The 23,870-nt window shown below is 35.9% G+C and overlaps 1 protein-coding gene across 1 annotated transcript in view; it reads right to left on the bottom strand.

The window, feature by feature from the left end:
* Window positions 1-23,870, bottom strand: part of LRP1B (LDL receptor related protein 1B) — a 565,080-nt gene that overhangs the window by 251,165 nt on the left and 290,045 nt on the right. The window contains exons 12-18 of the mRNA XM_034061327.1: window positions 21,173-21,353; window positions 18,163-18,382; window positions 15,302-15,491; window positions 10,551-10,673; window positions 8,775-8,915; window positions 4,544-4,669; window positions 2,640-2,756 (exon numbers count right to left, since the gene is read on the bottom strand). Coding sequence (XP_033917218.1) covers window positions 2,640-2,756; window positions 4,544-4,669; window positions 8,775-8,915; window positions 10,551-10,673; window positions 15,302-15,491; window positions 18,163-18,382; window positions 21,173-21,353 — 1,098 coding nt within the window. The remainder of the gene's footprint in view (window positions 1-2,639; window positions 2,757-4,543; window positions 4,670-8,774; window positions 8,916-10,550; window positions 10,674-15,301; window positions 15,492-18,162; window positions 18,383-21,172; window positions 21,354-23,870) is intronic.

Genomic DNA, 23,870 nt, shown 5'->3' with positions numbered 1-23,870 from the left:
GGGGGGGGGGGGGGGAGGGGGAGAGAGAGAGAGACTGTATGGTTGGCTTTAAACCACGACACCTCTCCACAGTGCAGGAATCAATCTCATTTTTCTCTGCTACACAGCTGTATTGTAGAAGCTCCAGTTTTTGATACTTCTTTCACCCTTCTATTACTGAGTGTAAATGTTATAATAACAAACTGATAAATATATGGACAGAAAAAAACGACCATGTCTTGTTTCCTTTAGGAAAGCAATAATAAAATAACGAAGGTCACTTTTCAAATTTTTTTCAGGAATATCATGCTTCTTCACAAATCTGGTTGTATCTTTAGAAAAAGCTTATGCATTTCATCTTTACAGTCCTGCTCACCCCAGCTATATGCCAATATAAGCATGCTTAACTTATTGAATCAATAGGAGCCTAAAGTTTACACAGTTAAAGACTTGTTCAGTTAAAAATCAACACTTTGCAATGGTAACAAAAAGCAAACCATTATTTTACTTTTAATATTAAAACTTGTGAATACAAGAACTTTAAACTGTTTCATAGAAGAAAATATATTCAGTAAATAGAATAGCTAAATAAATTCCATTAACGTGCCCATTAGCCATCAAATCAAAATGGAGAATGAAAAATTAAGTATATGACACATTTGCACAACCACAGTATTTGAGGAAAAAGAGACAAGATTCTAAAACATGAAACATATGCAAAGTTTGGCCAAACTGAAAAACAGCAGCCCTGAGGAAAAAGGTTTGCAAGTGTTGATTGATGAGAAGCTCAACATGACCAGGCAATGTGCACTCACAGCTCAGAAATCCAAAGGTATCCTGGGCTGTATCAAAAGCAGCATGACCAGCAGGTAAAGGGAGGTGATTCTCCCTATCTACTCTGCAATCAGGAGTCCACACCTGCAGCACTGCAGCTCTGAGGCCCCATGGACCTGATTGGGCAAGTGCAAAATACCACCAGAAAGATGCTCAGAGGGCTGGAGCACTTCCTCTATGAGAGAGGTTGGGGTTGTTCAGCCTGAAGAAGAGAAGGCTCTGGGGAGACCTTAGAGCAGCTTTCAGTATCTAAAGGGGCTAACACCTTTGTACTGATAAGATGCCTGAGAACAAAGGGTAAAGCTAATCAGATAAACTGTTATTGTACCCAGTGCCACACTGTACCATTGCACAGAATGCTATAATTTTTGAGATTGCAAAATACATGTTAACTGGGATCACCTATTCTACATCTGTACATAACAGAACTTAATTGATTTGAAACATGGCAATTAGACATCTACCTTAATAATATCCACACTGTTAATAACATAATAGTTTTATTTTTATTTGGATTTCATCAAATATGTAATCTATTTTGAAGTAACTGATCAGACACCTGTTACTGTCAGTATACAATTAGTTTGCTTTTTGCTGATTATATCACTAGTAAGGAAAAGGAGGTCAATAACAAAAAACACCCCAAGAGAAAGCAGGTAAATGTTCCAAGAAACATAACTTTTTAAATGTTAAAATCCTTAAAAATCCTGAATGCAATTAGACAAGTAGGAGATGCTGAGTATTACTCACATAGAGCTAAAAAATAACAATTCAAATTCAACTAAAAAGTATCAGCTGCTTGCCAGTCATGAATAATTTGTAATTAAACAGATTTAAGGTATTATGGATGTACAGAATTTATTGATTGGATTCTACATGTTGCCTTCCATAGATTCTCAGGTAACTGAGGTCCTGGAGATTTATATTTATGAAACACAGGGCATCATGGAGTCAGGCAATGACTCTCATCTATGTATTTAATTTGTCTTTTTTCTTGTTCTTCACTGCCAGTGATTCACAGGTATTGAGATTTCTGAAGAAAAAATGTTACTAGTAATGGAATTCTAGTAACTCTATCAAAAAGGTTTACAGCAGTAAGAAATTTCAAAAAACTCAAAGAAAGACCATGCTTTTCCAACTACACTGCTTTCATAATTTCTCCTTAAGAAAGAGTTAACAGTTGTTGTATCTGAGTGAAACACAAGTTTAACTACTAAGCATCCTAAGAATTACACCCTAAATTTCAATTTTTCTGAGCACAACCTATCACTTCACTTTTACAAGATTGGTGCTACTAAAACAATCAGTCCGTATTCTTTCTTGAAAACTCTTGAAAATTCATTTAAAACCACATCCTACTATATTGTCACATACTTACTAATTCATGTTAGTAAGCCAAGTAATATCACAAATATTACCTCGTGAAGAGGGAACACACCATGATACAGTATTTTGCAGACAGCTCATTGACCCTTTTGTTCTCAGACTCACAGCACTTACCTGAGCTGCCAAGCAGATGAAGGCAGTCATGGTGACTTACAAAAACCTTAATTGTTTGGAAGCAGCTGATTAGAGAGAATACACCTTGCAGTATCTCAGTAAAGCAGCAATTAGCAGAGCTGCTGATACTCTCTCATGTTATAAAAAAAATAGAAGACTACTTTCTTTTTCTGCAAAATACACCAAAATAGCCTTCTGCTCAGACCCAGCAATTCATGTGAGAGATCCTTAGATGTTTAACTTTTTTATAGAATAATTTTACTTTTATCCCTGGGGAAAAAAAACAACAACAACAACAACAAAAAACAAAACCTCAAAACACTCACCACAGGATGTCATTTCATCGGTTTCATCTCCGCAATCATCCTCCCTGTCACACAGCCACGACACTGGAATACAGCGTCCATTCCCACACGAAAACTGGTCAACCTGACAAGTTCTTGCTGTCAAGAAAAAACACTCCAAAAATACAAGGGAAATGGACTCAATCTGTTAGGGCTCTGTATGTAAAAGGTATGTGCCTGTATATGGAAGTTGCAAGTCTGGAGGACATCTCTTGGCCTACTGCACGTTTTACGTGATCTGACTACACATAATTAATCTCCTTTCAGAAAACGGAGGTCATCTGCAGGACTGTATTCTACCTATGTCAGGTAGATTTCTTATCGGTTTCTCCAGCATATGAGAACATGAAGTTTTATATGCGTAATTATACAAAACTAAGTAGTAGAAGAGCACCAACGTTTGCTAAAATATCATTAGTTGTAAAGCTGAAGTAAACAACAATTGGCATAAAAAAATTTAGCCACTGAAATATTAACAAACTGCATTTCAGAAACAATGATCTAGTAAAATTATTATTTACACAGAAACAAATGCAATATACAAAGTGTGTGATGTGCCTGTCCTAACCGTTCTTATAATCTTTGCCTTTGCAAATACGCAACTGTAATGATCCACTAAATGAAATTAGGTATTTCTTTCTTCTGAAGAAATAAAGATCAGTAAAAGAAACCATACTATGTAACTACATAAATTACTTTGAAAGCTGATGAACAGTAAAACTTCCATAGAAATAACATATAAAGCTGACATTACTTGTAATTTGTATTCAAAATGTGAACCCATAACTACAATGCCAGTGATAGCAACATGAACATCAGAACTCCAATCCTCAATAACCAAAAGAATTTGGTATTATCTATTACAAGTTTCATTTTTCTTCACAGAAGTAGCACAAAATACAATAGAAGAATGTAAGTTTCAAATATTTCCAAGAAGTATTTTTTAAAACATGAATAGTGTTTGCCACTGCAGGAACAAAAGGACAAAACAGGAAAACAGAATTCAACCCATAGCCAACTGACACCGGGATAAAAAATATGGTCTTAAATCCAACTCTTACCTTACAAGAAAACAATTGAATATCAAAGGATATCAAGATGTATGACAATCCACAGTAATACCCTAGAGGTGATATGGACACTCTAGGTCTGCAGTTTTGCTAGTGCAGTTTAGGTAAAACCACACAACTAACAACCAGACTGGTTTTTATATGCATGAAAATTTAAATCAAGGAAAATGAGTTCATGGAATATTTTAATACACAATATATGCTGTCTATCCCTTCATTTCAGTTTAAAATAGTCATCAGCTTATTGATGTATATTTGTGTAGCAGATATTTAATGATTGTTTAGGGTACTCTACCAAAAAGCACTAAACATCACTTCCACACAAGAAATGGACTGATTTGGAGCTCCATGATTTACTGTAGTGGAATCTGTAAACAATCTTCATCTTTGCATTTCCTTAAAAATCCACTAAACAGTTAATAACTTAGAAATTAAAACAATTTCAAGGTACCAAGGGAAACTTAACAACTAATTATGCTTTTGTCAGCATAAAATTAAATTGACTAGTGACACGGCACTCACCATATTATCTAAGTGGCAAAAAAGGACTGAGCAGGGAAAATTTTGTACTTAAGCAGGGCTTTGACAGTCAACCCATACGGATAGACTAAGTGCTGAATTACTCTGGAAAGCACAGTCAAGAATAAAGACTAAAAAAATACAATTTAATTTCCAGCCTTAGTGGCATAAAAATCTGAATTAATTTAAAATGTCAATAATCAAATTACTAGGAGCAGACTGATTCAGCTCAGAGCAGTTTTGAACTGTTTATAGAACTGGAGTTTGAGAACTTGTTTACACAAGTAAAATTTTTACCTGCACAGGTTTTATTGGTTTCATCTTCATTATTACCACAATCATTGGCTCCATCACAAAGCCACCTCTTGGGAATGCAGCGATTATTTTGGCACTTAAAATGATCATCAGGACAACTATGATTGACTGGGAAGAAAAAAAAAAAGGTTTCCTCATAAGAAAATGGTTAGAGAAAAAACTGCTGAAAATAATACATTAGATGGTAATCCCTGGTTATCACGGTTACTTTGTATATACAGTCTCCATGACATAAAGGTTGTTGCAAACTAGTCAATTAAAAAATATTGTACTATTTCAAACCAAATTAAACAATACATAGTAAAGATTCTCCTATCATACTAGCATGAATATGGAGATTCTCTTTTGCTAGCTACTAAGTGATAAAAGGTAGCGGCATTTTACAGTGTTGCTATTTATTTAAAGAAAAATGTCCTCGATCCCATTTTGTCAGTGTGATGAGGTTTGCAAACTGAAGTGCATATAAAAAAACCCCAACACATTGAAGGAACAGGTGCAAGTTCTGTGCATATCCAAAATATTATACTACAGTGAGCAGGGATCTAGACAGGTTATAAAATGCTTCTAAAATGATGTACATTACTGTCAATGGCCACATACAGATCTGTTATTTACTTACCACAGAACTGTAGGTGTCAGAAATGGAAATACGCAACACAGTTTAAAACTGATGAAAAATCTGATATTCAGGAGTGTACAAGTATCTCACAAACATGTTTTTGCTAGTCCAGCACCATGGAAAGGATGAAGACTGAATGCATGGAAATTATGTAAATACTACTGGCCTGCTCTTGCAGCTGTAGTAAGTATATATGTTCTGCTTCTTTTATGCCAATGACAAGATCTATTATTAGTGGATCTTGCTAATCTTGATCTACACAAGAGCAGTAAACTATGCACTTTCAAATGTGGGGTTGAATATAATCTTGAACTATGTTCCACCTACTAGGTCATCCAGAATGTTTTTTAAAATTTAAGGTGTATCTGAAAACTAACAGTATTTAAAATGAAAGGATGTCTTGCAGGTTTATCCTTGACATTTCAGTAGCTTTCATCTTTGACCTTTCTACCCATCCATCACACTGAAAACAGCACAGAGCAAATGTGGTATCAACAGCACACAAACCTTTCATGAGTATTTTGTGTGGAGGGTGCAAGAACATAGGAAGCAAAGATTTAATAATCTGAGCAGAAAGGTGTTCTAAGTCTTAAATACTTATGAAGCAACCTAGCTGGCAATGTGACTGGAGAATAAAGCTTGTCCATGTAATAGAATTATAAATGTAAGATTTCTTCACATCTGACTTTAATATTAGACATAGATGCTGTTTTAAATGGTATTTTAACTTTTGCTTACATACATTTATTAACATTTGTGTATTCCAGTCATAATTGCAAATATTTCCAACTAAAAAAAGAACTATTGAAGTTATTATAGCAACTGCTGAAAAGATATTAATGTTATCATACTGGCCACCTAAACTATATATCACACAGATTTGGGACCAGATTATGATTTAATTTATATTTATACAGATTCTCTGAGAATTACAAGCTTTGATCAGTGAATTGGTCCACATTACATTAATTCAAATGAGAATCAAGTCAACCTTGCCAAAAGATTTTCTTGTCAGTGTCATTATTAGTTAAGCTCCCTATTTAAGTGTAACAACCTCTGATACTAAAATAAAAATGTTAGTAAATACTACATATCAGAACTGGGCAAATGTTTTGAAAAGAATTAGAACTGAAATCAGTAAAGACTACAACAAGGAGTTATAAAAATACATAAATGCAAGGAAAAATCCCCACATTGGCCATGTAACAGACGTACAGAAAAAGACCTAGGTATTACAGAGGATAACCAGCTCAGTATTTATCAGCAACCTTTGGCCAATGTGAAGCAGGGAAGATTCACCCATGGTTGTCTAAAAAGGACTATCAACCCACACAATCACATTCTCTCCACCTAAACAGCTTCACAAAAGCCTCAGCAGAAGTAAATACATCCATTTCTGGACATCCAATCCCTAGGATCACTTGGCAAAGTTTATAAAGGAGCAATGAGTAGGAAAAAACAAAACAAAACAAAACCAAACCCCAAAACCCAAAACCAAACAAAACCAACATAATCTACTGGGGAAAAAAAAAAAAAAAGAAAAAAGAAAAAAAAATAGAAAAGAGAGAGAGAAAAGAGAGAGAGAGAGAAAAGAGAGAGAGAGAGAGAGAAAAGAGAGAGAGAGAGAGAGAAAAGAGAGAGAGAGAAAGAGAAAAGAGAGAGGAGAGAGAGAGAGAGAGAGGAGAGAGAGAGAGAGAGGAGAGAGAGAGAAGAGAGAGAGAAGAGAGAGAGAGGAGAGAGAGAGAGGAGAGAGAGAGAGGAGAGAGAGAGAAAAGAGAGAGAAAAGAGAGAGAGAAGAGAGAGAAAAGAGAGAGAAAAGAGAGAGAAAAGAGAGAGAAAAGAGAGAGAAAAGAGAGAGAGAAGAGAGAGAGAAGAGAGAGAGAAGAGAGAGAGAAGAGAGAGAAGAGAGAGAAGAGAGAGAAGAGAGATAGAAAAGATAGAAAAGAGAGAAAAGAGAGAGAAAAGAGAGAGAAAAGAGAGAGAAAAGAGAGAAAAGAGAGAAAAGAGAGAAAAGAGAGAGAAGAGAGAGAAGAGAGAGAAAAGAGAGAGAAAAGAGAGAGAAAAGAGAGAGAAAAGAGAGAGAAAGAGAGAAAAGAGAGAGAAAAGAGAGAGAAAAGAGAGAGAAAAGAGAGAGAAAAGAGAGAGAAAAGACAGAAAAGACAGAAAAGAAAACAGGAAAAAAAGATTAGAGTCGCTTTGCCTCAAAGACGTAAGTCTGAGAAAATTATTCTGAGTTTTCAGATACATACAAGAATGCTGCACAGTAGAAGAGTGTATCAGTTCATGTCATGCCTACAATTGATAAGGAAAAAAATAATGTATTTTCATTTCAGTAAAGCAGATGTGGCTTAGAGAAATGGTTTCCTGTTATAAATAGGAAGCACTGTTGCAAACTAAGCAAGGAAAGGTATTTTGACTGCTGCAATTCTGATTTTATAGCAGGCTATCTAAGTATCTTCCAGGAGTGACAGAGGTACACAATTGATATATTTATTATTATTTTTAATTTCAACAGCAAGAAACAATTACAGCAGGTTGCCCAGGACCATGTCCATGTAAGTTTTGAGTATCTATATAGACAGAAACTCTACAATCTCTCTGGGCAATCTATTCCAGTGTTTGGTTATGCTCATAGTCAAAGAAAAAAAAAACATCTTCTTGTGCTCAGATAAAATCTCATGCTTTTCAGATTGTGTCCATTACCTCTTGTCCTGCAAGTGGGCACTACTATGAGCCCGATTCCCTGTTCTTCAGTTCCTTCCATCAGATATTTATACACATTGGTAAGATCTCTCCTAAGCATTCTCTTCCCCCAGGCTGAACAATACCAGCTCTTCCAACTTCTGGGACAGGTGCACCAATCCATCATTTTAGCAGTTTTTTCCTGGACTTGGTCCATAAGTTCCTGCCTTTCTCCTACTGTGGGCCTCAGAACTAGGCAGCTCTCCAGGGATGACCTAAATCCATCTCACTGTCCACACACCTAACTCATCCTTTGTCAGCTTGTTTTTTGGATGTTAAGGAAGTGTCAAAAGCCATGCTATAGTTAAGGTAAACAGTATCTGCTGCTTTCCCATCATCCACCAAGCTAGTCATAGTATTCACAAAAGCTATGAGGTTGTGTAAGTGCAATTTCTCTGTCATAAACCCATGCTAACTACTCCAGATCATTTTCTTGTCCTTGATGCCTTTGGAAATGGTTTCCAGGACTAATTGAACTATCGCTTCCCTAGAGGTTGAGGTATGGCTGGCTTTGCTTTGTAAATGTTGGACTTGAAACATTCTGATACCCCTTCCAATGCAAGTTATCCCGCAACTCATATGAAAAAAGTGAAAAAAATACAAACATCTAAAGAATCATTAATGACAATGTCAAAACCAAAAGATGAACGCTCTTTTAGTATGCTATGAAATGAGTACACCAGTGTCATCTGAAAGGAGTACTAATACTATATGCAGGAAAAGAAGAAAATGATATTTACATGAATTACTCCAGAATTATCACTTTGGTTTGACTCCCATCAGATTTACATTTTGTTTCCAACTGCCAAAATAAAGTATTAATTGTGGGTTAAAACATAAAAGCATACATACAGCAAATTTCAGAATGCTCATCACTGCCATCCAGACAGTCATCATCCCCATCACAGCGCCAGCGATCCTGGATACAACGTTTATTATTACACTGAAACTGTTCAGCTTTGCATAACTGTGGTAGCACTTCTTCATGTTTAACTAGGAAAAATATCCAAGAAGCACATCAATTTTATCAGCTTGATACATACAGAATGCAATACTACCTTCACATAAATAGATACAGATTTTTGTTTGTACCTTTCAGAGCAGGGTTTTTTAGTAAACTTTGCATATTTGAGGAAATTCCCTCTGAAAACTATAGCAGCATGTGTATCTGAGTGTACGGTTGAGGTAATACACTTTTAATAAGTAGAACTTTGAACAGAAGGGCACTAAAACTGGGCTTTTTTACATGATACTTAGAGATAGCATAAAACTACCAGTTTAAGATACTGCAATGCCTCAACAACAGTGAAAATATTCTTACAGACACAGAACAAATTCTGGTGCATGTTAAAGGGCTAGAAAGTGATCATTGAAAAGCTGATCCTTGTTTCCAAGCAACAACTCAAACACCTGCATTATGCACTGGTACGGACTTGGCAAAGAGAGGATAAAATTCTGCCGAGGTAGAATTAAGTAGAAAGCTACAAGCTTTCTAATAAATCCAGACAGATGAATTTCTCAAAATAAGGTTTAGAATGCTTAATGTGCAAATACCACACATCACTCCAGGACTCTATAAGGAACACCAAAGCCCTTGGAAAGATCTGGGCAATGACATGTGTTGGGGAAAAAGCAGGAGTCCTGTTTCCTTCAGATCTGAAAGTGTCTAATCTCTCTTCCTAATGCTTACATCCCATTTTACCAGTGAGAAGCCCACTTTCCAGTATTTTCTGCTAAAAGAAAAATAGTTTTCTTTAGCAACAGTGATGGCTCTGCAGCCATGCACATGCGTCAAATTCAAGGTAATTGCAAGCTCAATAATGTTCATACTGTTATGAAATAATTCTTATACTTTACTCATCTCTATGAGGCTTACTGCTGGAGACCTCTGCACAGTTGTACACACTACACTTGAAGAAATAGATCAATGAGGAAAAAGGAGAATTTTGAGTAAGTTACAAATACCAGGTCAAAACATTTCAAAAATACCTGTATTATCTGAGTTATTAATAAAAAAAAATCCACATTTTAATAACACTTTTTTTTGTATGTTGTCATGAACATATCCAAGGAAGATATGAAAAAAAAAAAAAAAACCAAAAAAAACAACCGCTCAAAAACCCCCAAACCCAAAAAACCCCACCAAACGAGACTGCAAAATTTGCATAGTCTATGTTAGGACCTATTATGCAAAAATGTATCTGCTTAGCATTTTGTTAACAGTTTCAGCATGAATACTTTCAATATCATGTTTCAACATAAGATACTTAGTCAATATTATAACCTGAAACTAGTTTATATAGATTTAATATAATTACATAGATTAAGTTCTGGTATTTATGATATTCTTTAAAACAGGACAGTAAAATATTCAGTGCCTTACCATATCAGACATTCTGAAATATTTTCCAATGCATTTTATCCTCAAATACTGTGTAGTTAATATTTTGTCTTCTTTGAAAAATCTTTAGTAAACTGTTTTCAATTAGAATCTTTATTTAAGGAATATTTCTTTGTCTTACAGAACTGCAACAAGCCTTTAGTAGACTACACTTCTTGTTTCATTTTTAGATTTGACTTGATCCCTTAACAGTAGTATCTACCCAGATATTTTTTAAAAAATCTTACTCTTGCAGGTTGTACTGTTTTCCTCCAAAAGCTGATTATCAGCACAGGCACAAACTCTGCCTCCAGGAACAGCTAAACAAAGAGTGCTGCAGCCTCCATTATTAACACGACATGCATTATCACCTGTGAAAAGGAAAAAAAAAGCTACCTGAACAGCTGTGCTAAAATTTTTTATTATTTTATTTTTATTTTAGAATCTAAGCACATGAAGAATTTTTTACAATTATTTTCCTCTCATTTTAGGGACACATTATTCTTTAGTTTGGTTATTACAGCTATAATATTCAAACTATTTTAGTTACAGTCTGCAATAACCTGTAAGAAGAAAAAGCAACTATACCATAAGTGCACAACATTCCATATTCCTTTTTTATTAGGAGAATAAATACTCAAAAATATTTAATATGACACAGTGACATGCACATATTAGTTTTAAGAAATTACACAGCATATAAAGGAATGTTTGAAGTACAATGGCACCTGCACATGTTAAAACAATGTGACTACAAATGCAGACCAAGAAAAAGAAAGGAAACAAATTAAAAATACAATGAGATCTGTAACAGACACAGTACAAGGCAGATATATTCCACTACTCTTTTCTGAACACATTTGCTATTTCTCTGCCTTCTTTTTCTGTGTTATTGTTTCTTCACAAAAGCTGAATGCTGTTCACATAAACATACTGACAACTGTCAGGTGGTTTTAATTATCTGCCCAGGACTGCTTCATCCTTACTACCTCATTCTTTAGTCAAGGAGACTTGAAACCAAAGTCCTCTGAAGCAAATGTTACTAATTCTGTTTGTGTCACTTTGGTGAACTAAATGCTTAGATAAGCACTGCTGAGGACATTCAACTTCTCATGATCAAAGCTCTGTTAATTTCAAGTGCTGGTGATAACTGAGTACGAACAGGCAAGCTATAAAATTTCACATGAAATGTGAGGACTGGATCATGATTTTAAGATAGAGAAGTTTCAAAATACTTTGTTGAATCTTGCTTTCATGTTTTTAACTATGATGTAGAACATGGAACAAAAATCAACTTCTTTATTATACCTATGTTCACCAAAACCCAAACAATATGAAAAAAACACTAGAAGAGTAAGCGATATATTTGCATCTAAGTCTTGGAAAACCTAAGGTACACCACCACCTCAGAAAAAGTAGCCTTGAAACTCTGCATCTTTACAGGGCCACCTATTATACAAATCAAAGAATGTCAGTAACACAAAGATTAAGAAGGTATTAGAAGCTGCCAAAAGAAATCAATCTAAATATAATCTTCAAAAGTAAATCCAAAATTATAGAGCACAAGCCAAGTTAACTAACAAATATAAATTAGTTCATCAGATCAGTAAAAAATACCTTTTATTCTATAGCTTTATTCTTTAAGACAAATACAGAAAACACTTTGAAAACACACAATGATTCCAAAAGCCCAATGGAAACTTAAAATAAAATCAAAATTAAAACACTAGATCAAAGTCAACTGGTCCATCTTGAAGATTAAAAGTTCTTACTTAGCCTCATAATTGAAATGACAAACTACAGCACAGTAGGTTACTTGCTAAGTAAGAGATAAAAGAGAGGATGACGACAAGGAAAATATAAGTACCAAGAGTTAACACAACAAGATCCTAGATAAAAAGGTTTATAAAGCGAGCTTTAAGGAAGTTTTCAACCTAAAGGTGCAATGAGACCTTCAGTCCCATCAGCATCACTGAAGACATTCCTAGGCTAAAATGCCTCCTAAAATTCAGTGCAAAGAAACAGATTAAATCTCTAGTGAGTTGTGGAACTCACTTACCTACCAAGTATTTACGAAATTAAATTTCCTCAGCTGCTGCTCGTAACAGCTATTTTATATGGGTGTTCTTAAAACATTCCCAAATTTTTAAAACTACTTTCAAATCTATTATAATATTTTTCATGTTCTACCAGCTTTTAAAACAGTTGCTGTCCTGCCACTGCATACATTTCAATCAGGCTATGTAGTGCCTCTCAGAAATCATTTTCAGAAAAAATAAAAACCTTTGGCAACCATATACATTTCTTTAATCTTCTCATTTAAAAGACACACTGAAGTATTTATTGCTGCTTAGCAATCATCATACTTCTATACTTTCATGAGTATACACTCACATCTTCCTGTAATCTAATCTCAAGTACTGCTAAAGTTGTGTAAGCCTACTTTTAGGATCATATGAAAAGAAGCAGCCCTGGGCTCAAGCAGCTCTTCTTTGCAATCTGAGGAGTTAAAATACCAACTACAAAAGAGGCTATTTTAACCACTTTAAATGGACTTAGATAAGAAATACTTACATATGAATAGCAATCTGCCCCTTCATGGCAGTAAAAAACACTGATAGGCATTGGCAGGTTCATATACTGGCAGTAAATCCAGCTTTTAGGATTATTATGCTTCCTACCACCTCCCCATTTTTTAATGTATTCCTGACACAGAGACCCAAAGACAGCCTGAGAAAGTAAAATTAATTCTAATCTCTGAAAGCAAGTAAAAAGTATTCCTCTGCAAGAGGATCACGTCTCATGAGATACAAAGGCAGACAGAAATACCTCTACTTAAGAAGACACCAAAAGCAGCTTAATGTTGCTACCAAGAGCACTAAGCAAAGCAGGACTGGCAGAGTCCAGTATCCTGTGAAGACCTCCTAATGAAAATACCAGTCTCAATTCAATCATTCCAAATTAAATTGACATGGTTTCTGCTTGTGTAGACAGCGACAATAATAGCAGCATCAAACAGGAACTTCAACATACTAGAGCCAAATGTTTCTAAGGTACGTGCACATAAACTATAAAATATAACTCATACCATAAAATGAACTACCATGGTTTTCTCTATACCAGATAATGCAGCCTTGATCTTGCTTTTTCATAAGAAAACCACATAAATTAGTTTCACTTTAAAATAAATGTTTCAGCTCCCTTAGTAACAATGCAAGGTCAACCTCACTGAGCATAACAAAAAGGGAAGGTCCTAACAGCTGCTTACAAAATTTCAATATAAATTTCAAACAAAGAATGCATTAATGAGCCGAATTCTCTTTCTTAAGATTTCAAAATTTACACTCATTCAGCTAAAAGTGTCTAAGAAGTAGTATTTTAGACTTCTGTCTCTGGCGTTAGCTTATTTGGAAAATAACAGCAACCACATAAATTTTTAAATTAATGAAATTTTACCAACTGATCAACTTTTGGGTTTGGGGGCAGATTTTGCCTAGAAGAATAAAATAAATAAAACCTGTATTGTTACACTGCCATAGCACAGTATTGCACATACTGCAGTTTGATTTAGACACCGAACATTTAGATGTTACAATATCAGAAAGGCAAAGCTTTCAGCACTGCCTCCATACTCATAACACCAATTACAAGTTGGTTCCCTGCACCTCAGCACTCAATACTTAAGTATTAATCTCAATGGTTTTCACTGAGAAAGTCAGCTGGACATATGAAAATGTTATTCAGCAGGAAAGGGAAAATTTTGTATCAACCTGTTGTAAAGAAAATCACTAAGATTTTCAGTAGGACCACAGATGGTTAAGTGAGACATTATAAAAAGTGTGTTTCCCAAAGAAAACCAAACTCGAAGACCTACTTTTAGACAGAAAAGTAGTCTTCCCCAAAGAATATTAACTATCTAAATTTCTGAATACAGTAAATTTAAAAATAAAGTTAAACAACACTATATGTGCAGACACTACGTGCCAATTATGTGCCTATACACATATTCACTTAACATTTTATATTTTAGCATAATTTTTAAAACTAAACTGTTTCTTTCCTTTGTAATTCACCAGTTGTTGGATAAAAACAAACAAAACCCACAAAGGCAATTCTAGACAGAAGAAAAACTTAAAAAAAATAGGATGCATATGAAACTTCTGAACTGTTGAACTGTAACAGTTCTACATGGCCAAAATCATGATCTATAGAGATTAATGAGCTCTAGATAGATATTAATATTTAATATGGTAATTTTAAAAAAGTATTTTATTTATACTAATTCCTGAAGTTCAGCGTTATGTTTGGTAGCAGGCATTAACCATAAATTAGTTTTAATTAAAGAGAGCAAATATTCCACAACTCATCTGAAGTTACTATATGGAGTAAATGGATTTCGAAGTTTCATTCAGTAAAATACATCTGCAAATTTACCTGCAGAGTAGCAATTGCATTTACTACCATGCAAACCCTATGGCCTTTATCTCACTTTTCTAATGATGTAAGTAGCAACAACTTTGGGTATTTTGATTACTCTGATTCTGTGTAGTAGCATCAAGTACTTTCAGAAGATTAAGTTGAATGGTGCTAATATAGACCAAGATGGGGGAGAAAATTACAAAAGGGAAAAAACAAGTTCTATGATCTTATTTAAGAAAAGTTAAATGAAATAACACGTTATGCCTATGAGCCAATGTGCATGTTACCTATTCTATTTTGTACTTTCATAGTATCTGACACACACAAAAAATGGCAATAAATGGCAATAATTACACAGATCAAAATTCACACAGGAGTAATACCATGATTCACTTTATAGTAAGTATGAGATGATCAATTTCAACATTAGTGGACTGAAACATTGTGAAATATCTTATGCCAGAAGTCATGTTCTTTTTTTATAGTGTTGTTTATCTAGTCACCTCAAAATACTAAAGAGACTGTAAGGGAAGATATCCTTTTATAACAGACCTTTGGAGAAATGGTATGTTATACATACCTTGCTGTTTACGTGGATCATAAATCTGGAGTCCAAACAAAGGTGGTCTCTCACTTCTTAACAGCGTCACATTCCTTGTAACCAAATCCAACTGGAAAATTGACCCATTCATATAATCTGTCCAGTAAATGTAATTTCCATGATGTGACAGTCCAAAAGGGTGATTCAAATCCTTTCCATTGTAGACTACCTGCAATTAATTAGTGGATAGTGAGTACTGGCAAGGTTAAAATAATTTTTTTTAGCAAACACTGGAAAGAACATAAAACAGGAAACAGTAAAACTGAGATAAGTAGTGTGCCCAAACATAACTATTTCAGGCAGTAAAACCAAATAAAGAGTGGAAAGCCACTCTATGCATTTAGCATTCATTATGACTTCAAAACTTTGTATAAACTCATTCTAAGTGTCCCCTGTCAGGTAACACAGAGGTATTGTAGGCGAACATGTAATCATTATATCCAGTAAATACCCACCTCCTTCGCTAGCAAGGAAGTATGGCCCTTACAGCTGTATTTGTCAATATTTGAGAAATCTGACAAAATATCTGCTTCTTTAAAAGCAAATAATAGCATGTGTGAGTTGCTAATTTTGTTTCAATGTAAAGTAATTGCAGAGATTGTTTCTGTGAACTTCCTCCCCAGTTTGGGTTGTGAGAACTTCAGAAAAGCACACCACAGTTTGTCCCAAAATAAGACAAACTTTCTTGAATGCACCTTCTACTTCTAATTTCTTAACTCATACATAAAGCTAAATCACACCCCAAATCTTGTCTTCGTTTTATTAGCTGTAAAATGTTCTAAAAACCATGTAATTTGTGACAGCTCCAGTCTTAGACTCCTTCACAAGAACTGCAACTACCTCTACATAACAGCTGTCTGATAAACATTTAAAAATGCTAAATCCCTGTAGAATGAAAACTAAACATTTTAAAAAAAGTCTAAAGTCACCAGCAAGTAAATTACAAGAATTAGAATTATTTACTTCACATAGACACAGAGGACTGCAGAACTCTAAAATACCTACTTTGGGGATCCCTGCATCACAGCCGCTGCAGTTTGGAATGACTGAATTCCAGTTATCTTCTGCTGGCTGGGGTCCTTGCTTAAGCTAACACTCAACACTGCATTTCTACCTTATCTCTAGAAAAAAAGGAAGCAGTTCATCAGATGCCTAACCTTGTGCCTAGAGACATGAACCCAAAAGAACAAGGAGATAAAGTCACCTAAAATACAACTACTTTGAGGTGACAAACATCATCCCCTTTTGCTCTTCAAATTTTCTCTTTGGGCTTGGAATTGTTTTGGTCAAAACTCCTCATTCTCAATAAGCTGCTTTTGATCAAAATCCATCTATTATTCAACTATACACCCGACTGCTGGTGGAATTCCTGTAGGACTTTCCCACTCCCCAAAATCTTCCCTGCACTGACACAGAATTAAAGATGCTACTGACCCAGTTATATTTTGACCAAAATATCCTATAATTAGCAACAAATGATTCAGGATCAAAAGTATCTTCTACTTATTTTTGGCTACATGCATTTTATTAAAGTAGTTCTGCATTTTATTAAAATCAGAGGATTACAGAAAAAAACTTTAAAAAAACCACCAGAACCATTCCGTGTCACACTTCAAAATAAAACCTGTAAAGATAGATGCTTACTATTTACTAGTTCTATTAAGAGGCAAATCAAGCAAACCCAGCATTTTTCACTAGTAATCCACATGTAATCCATTCCAGCCACATTTAACCTTCCTTGACCTGTTCAGGAACTCTCCATGAAGCCTAGCATTGTCAGTGGACAGGGATCTCTAATTAAAAACCGTCTTTCTGCCAACGTGCTTAGCCCCGTCCCTGCTCCGCTACAGGAGCATAATGGATGTGGAGCAAAAGTAGAAGCACCAAATGTAAATCCTAATCCAGACATTATGACAAATGAAACACTACAGTATTAGTACAGGCTTAACAACAGATCACTCAATATAAAGGATTTTAAAAGTAATATTAAAGCAATATAAGCTTGTACAAGAACGAGTCCCAGGAAGGACTCTGTCTACAGTTACTACTTTGAGTACTAGAAATCTGCATATTGTTCTACTAAGGCCACCACACAGACAGAATCATGAGTTGAGGATAAATAAAAAGTCACTAGACATGTACATTTTGTGACAAAATCCCCTCACAGGAGAACTTAATGCCTGCCATTCTCAACAGTGACTTTTCAGTTGTTAGGGTACTAATTTTCTGGAGCAGATGGTAAACCCTCCCAAATTATCAGACACCAGTCTAAGCATTAACCAGTTTCCAGATGTCTATTCTGTGCTTGTTACTTCTACAAAACAAGACAGAACTTCTACAGAGACTTGTATTTAGCTAGCACAGCCATCAGTAACAGCTAAAACAATCTCTCTTGTCTCTGACTGAACTGTTGAGTGTTTTTGCTCCCTTTGTTACCAGAAATGCTCAACTGGGACATTGAGATTCACTGAAAACAGCTTATCCAGTGAAGTTAAATAAAAGCCTTTTGGTTCTGCCCGAGAGTGAAGGTTTATTTCTACTGAAAAGCTCTTTTGCAGCTTTGTGGCTCAAGCAAAATGTAGTTTATTGCCATATGAGAAAAACAGACTAAAAATAAATAAATAAACTTTTGTGTCACTTTCTAAAGACTAAAATTTTAATCTGCATGATAAGTCTTCTACAGGAGTCTGCCAACATTGCTTGTTTCAGAGACTACACTACACTGGACATGCCACAGGGTTATGCAGACTTTAAAAAGCTTGGAAAGTGTTTTTAATGTAACATAATAAAATCCAGAGAAATAGAATGCCTGTGGCAAAACAGCAGTATTTTTCTTTTACCTTTCTGTCAGTTCCATTCAAAAATATCCTTTCAATGTGATCATAATAGGCATCACACCAGTATAACATCTTGGCATGATAGTCCAGAGTTAAACCATTTGGCCATAGCATCTTTGATGTTACAAAAATCTGCCGACTGTAGCCATCCATCCATGCCTTCTCAATTCTTCCCACATTGTCATCTATTTCATCTTCTTCCCAGTCTGTCCAGTACATCCAGCTATGAAATTATAAAAATGAGCATTCAGATACCACTTAGTCATGTGAATTAGCAGATTTTCAGCAGCAGTTTGCAAGAGCACATCCACAAGTCAAAGCCATTTTGACTTTCGCATGTTTCTTGCCACAACTGCATTTACTTTCCCTGTGTACTGGATGCTCCTGAAATGACATATTGTTTTGCCCTTACTGTAATGAATTACATGAATACCAAATGAGCTAACTGACAAGAAAAATTAAAGAATTGTTTAAGACCTTATTTAATCACACAAGAATGATGATTTTTTTTTTAACCAGCAATTTTATTGACTTTGTCAGAGTTCAAACTTTTATTGTGGGGTTTTTTTTTGTCCAATTTGCCTTTATGATGCAAATCTGATTCTTATTATTATGGTTAATACTACCACAAAAGCGGCAATACATGAATTAATTGTACTCTGACTTAATAGCTAAGGATAACCTTGACATTCTGTGAACTTCAGATCCCACCTGAAAGCAGTCAAAAAACATTACAAGCACTCAGTCCCTCACAAAAAATGTTTAGAAAGATTGACTATAAAAATCATTTGAAAAATAGCCATAAGGCAATTTTAGCATGGTTTTATGGTTTATAGTGCAGCAATACAGATAACAAACACCTCTGAAAAATGCTATTTGGAAAGGTTAAGCAAACAGTGTAGTAAGTCATCTAAAAGTATTAGTTCAGATGACTTCTCAAGATTTTTTCTCTACTAGACACTACAGAACACATGCTACAGGGTTTTCTTCAGTTGCTTTTTTTTCCTTCTTGAATTAACCTGGTTATCATATTTTATTACAGAATTTGCTTGTGACAACTTTAGTTTCAACTATATAAAATACAAACCTTGAACTTAAGCAAAAGCAGAGGGTAGCAAATATGCTAAGAAACACCACATTTTTCTTACTCCCCTCCCCAAAGCAAAACCAGATTGACGATAAGAAACACAAAGAGTCCAGTATTTAATCTATGAAGCAACTAAAAAGCATTTCTGCTTATATGATACATAGCGATACCAATATGCTGAAACCATTTACTAGCAAGTAAATGCTTTTAGGATTTCGATTATTAAGCATAAACTAGAGGAAAAAAAATATCTCATACGGATCATAAATAGGTCCTCCTTCTTGAAGTTTATTATTTAATTGGTATTTATGTGCCTTGGCCTTTTATTTTACCAGGTTTATGTTTCTGAAATAAGTTGTATGATCCTAACCTACTCAGCCTGTCTGTACTTTGAAGAATAAAGTCCTGGAATTTAAATTCTTAAGTTCTGTTATCAGATCTGTGTAAATCATGCCAAAATCTACTGGTTAAAAAAAAATCAAATACACTTACATGTATAAGCATAATTTGATCCATTTTGGTTTTATGTAAGAAAATGGAAAAGATACAGAAAAAAATGCATCATTATTACACAGGTTTACACATATGCATATGTATCATCTTTGTTTCTTTCCTCTCTCCTCTAAGTCACCCACCAGAAAGTAGTTTTGGGTTATTATTTTTGTAAATATATATTAAGAACATCAACCAATTTTTGATCCAGGAGGGTCATACACTTCAGTGCATGTTTGACTAAAACACTAGGTTTAATCATGGGATTATAAAACCTGTGTATGCCCTACATCTCAGTCAGACAAACATGTCTGTATGATATTTACTTTATTGGAAGATAAAAATGTGCTTCACAAATATTTACATGACTGCTCAACAGCAATAACTGAGCTTTTCTCCATTAACTTTTTGTCAGTACTTATTATAGTTATCATGTCATAAGCTAAAACATGCTTACAGTAACAGACATTTACATTAATGTGCTTTAATTGTATCTCAAAACACAGCTAATGATTCCACACTGGTTAAATCAAGACTAATATTTTCTAAACATAATTAAAATGCCATAATAAATGTTATCCCTCATGAAAAGCTCCCATGAGAAGTATAATCATGAAGGGCACACTTTTATTAGAAAAGTGTTTCATATAATAGCCCTTTTCAGACAATACATCTTCATATGCTATTTCCTGTGGCATGCATTTACTGAGCTGGAAAATTTAACAAAGTAATTGTAGGTATGGTTATGGTTTGTGGTCTGATTTTACATCCTTACTATGTGACCTCAATTAATTGTAGCCTTTCCACAGTTACTTCCATTCCTCAAAGAACAAGCTCAGAAGTGAGAACCTGGTTGTGTAAATACATTCTAGCACTAGGAAAACAGCAATCAATCCAGCCACCCTAGAATTACCCACTACATCATTCTCCAGTGACAATTCCCTGAATAAATGTAACAGTGAATTTTTAGGTAAACCACAACTACACCACAGTAATATAATCTTCTTTTTATTATGCAGCCTTTCACAATTAATTACGGTATTAAGTAATGAAAGATACCTGTCTCATTTAATTTTGTAAACCAATCTGTATAAGCGTATGGTTATAATTATCTTCAGAAAGTGAAAGTTACAAAAAGAAAAATAAAGGAGAGCATTATAAAGTTCACTTAGTACTAAAAATACATACAGTCTGATACATTCAATTTGAGAAAAAGGTGAACCATATCCAGATTAACTGGACATAGGTTCAGCAGTGTCTGGCATTCTTCTGAAGGCTTCAGGCAAAAATGCTGGAAAGGCTTTACAGATATTATAGGCCACTGCAGAATTACAATTAGTATACGACTCTATGAACACCATCCTAAGCAAAATTCAGTCCCATATTTATACTAAAAGGCAAGCATTAAAGCACGTAAATTAGTCTACTTCATACCCATTGACAGGATCAACCACAATTCCTCTGGGGTGCGACATGTCTCCCTCCAACAAAGTTTTTCTGCTCTGAGCAGCTTTTTCCAGCCTGGCTACAGCAATTGTTTTCCTATGGCCATCATTTGTCCAATAAAGATTATTTCCAATCCAGTCCACTGCTATGCCTTCTACATTATCAAGGTCTGCGGAGAGAAAAAGGTAGTAAGAAATTAATAGAATATGTTTATGTTCTAACATTATCCATTAGTACAAACAATGAAGAATATATGGTTCATATAGCTAAATTATACTATTTCCTTGAATCCAAGTAACATTTACTGTGCCAGTCAGAATTAGTTTTCCTAAAGGCACCCTATAAAAGACAAAGGCTGGTCATAAAACTTGGTTATTAAACATAAGCTTTCATATTTAACCATAGCTAGCCCTGGGCAAATCACTATTTAACAAAACCCTACTTAATTTAAAACCAAAGCAGAAATATTACCCAAGTCAAGAAAAGCTTCTAGGATCAGTTCTAGTACCCTAAATCATCTTGCTTTTACCCAAATCACAAGATCCACTCTTACTAAAAAATAAACAAAATGGGCCTTTGTTCCATTGTCCTTTGGCCTTGCAAAACATGTAAGCAAGAACATCACAACAGCTCCAGTTCCTCTCCATGGCTAAGCAAATACACGAGCAAACTACTCACTATAAAGGTGGTGAAACACTGGCACAGTTTACCCACAGAAACTTTGGCTGCCTCATCCCTGGCAGTGCTCAAGGGCAGGTTGGATGGGGCTCTGAGCATCCTGGTCTAGTGGAAGATGTCCCTGCTCATGGCAGGTGGCTGGCACCAGATGGTCTTTAAGGACCCTTCCAATCCAAACCATTCTATGATTCCATGAAACTACTGACACTGTAGAGCAATCACAGAATCATAGACCAGTTACTGTTGCAAAGGACCTAAAGACCTTCTAGGTCCAACCCCCCTGCAATGGTACCGCTGGAGGTACCAACAGACTCAGGAGTTTGACAAGAGCAGAGCTCTAACCAGAACTGAAATGAGTCAATGTTTGCTGCACACAGCATGGAGGTTTTGTCATCTGAGAAGCAGTAAAACAACCCTCCAAGCAGCAAGTTCTGCCTCAAGCTTCCCCAACACCCTGTAACAACAATTGAGGTCTGCCACCTCCCACACAATCCCAATTCCTTAACTGAAAATGTAAGATCTTTAAACAGCTTCTCTTTAAACATCTCTCTTCCATCAAGCCATTTTTTTTTCTTCCTTTCAGGAATAGCTCAAATTCCAAGCATGTGGGTTGAAATACAATTTTCAGTTATTTTCTCTTGGCCTTTGTAGAGCTGTGAACATTGAGGCAACTCCAGTTCAGGTATGACCCCTTTTCAGGCAGTTGATCTTACACCAGCCCTTTGGCACAGGTGTATTCACTCTGCATCTACAGGAGAATCCTACCTTTTGCAGGTGACACAAAATGGTAGGATTACCAGAGATGCTGTAATACCAAGGGGAGCAATGGAGCTTGAGCTGTAGCATGAGTCGCCACCACCTTCTTTACTCCTTCCTCACCTTAAATAGGCTCCAGAAGCAGAACCAGGCACTTGCTCCACCCTTTTCCTCAGTCCCTCCATGGTATATTTTGCTAGGCCCCTCCACCAGCCGGAACCAAGTCCTCCTGAGCTCTCAACAACCAGCACAACCCTCGGCTCGCACCCTATTACAAGCCCAGCTCCAACCTCGAAGGGAGAGCTCGGAGCACTAACAGCCCTATTCGCAGGCCAGCACAGCTCGGCGTCTCCAGCCCCTCCCAAACAGCCCGATTCGGCGCCCACAGCACGGCGACACCCCACTTCGTTTCCTATGCACCCCTCGTCCTCATGGCGCCCATTAAAAAGCCCTGTCAGAAACACCGACCCCTTCCCCAGTCGCTTCCTCCGAGGGGGCTGGAAGCCAGCGCACGGCACCCGAGAGAGAGCTGAGGGACGGACTGACTAGCAGCTGCTGCCTCCCGGCGCCCATTAAAAAGCCCAGTCAGAAGCACCTCAGAGGCGGATGGGAGGCAGCGCACAGCACCCAAGAAGTGCTATGGGCGAGCTACCGGCTGCTGCCTCCCGCCGCCTTCCAGAGGCTGAGGGAGCCGCACTGGCTCGCTTTGGTGTCCTTGAAGGCAAACTGGGAATGGAACCGCTCTTTTCAGTGTTACCTTGTCTGGTACCTTGTCACTTGAATTAAAAACCGATAATGGGGAACAGCTATGACTGCAGTGCTTCCACCGAGCCTGAGACTTCACAGCACTGAATGGGTGCAAAAATGAAGGTCGGTATGGCTGGAAAGTTAAAAAGGAAAAAAACCCGAACAGACCAACCAACCAAAAAAAAAAAACCAAAAAAACCCACAAAACAAAACCAAACAAAACCAAACAAAACAAAAACAAACAAAAAACCAAAACCAAAACAAAACAAAGCAAAAAAAAGAACAAAAAACCCCACCCACATTAGGGAAGAAAAAAAACCACAAAACCAAAAAACCTTTACTAGGATGCTTCTTGACAATATGGATGTTATTACTTATTTGTCATACTCAGATATACAATCCTACAGTACAATTTCCATGATAGGAGTCATCAAGACATGAAAAAAAGGAATGTAAATTGCTTTTTCTGTTCACATTTATGCCAGTAATACCACCTAGACACAAG

This window comes from Melopsittacus undulatus, chromosome 4 (genome assembly GCF_012275295.1).
Source record: "Melopsittacus undulatus isolate bMelUnd1 chromosome 4, bMelUnd1.mat.Z, whole genome shotgun sequence".
In the NCBI taxonomy this organism is placed as follows: domain Eukaryota; kingdom Metazoa; phylum Chordata; class Aves; order Psittaciformes; family Psittaculidae; genus Melopsittacus; species Melopsittacus undulatus.
The sequence above is the reverse complement of the archived record's forward strand: the minus strand, read 5'-3'. Positions and strand labels throughout refer to the sequence as shown.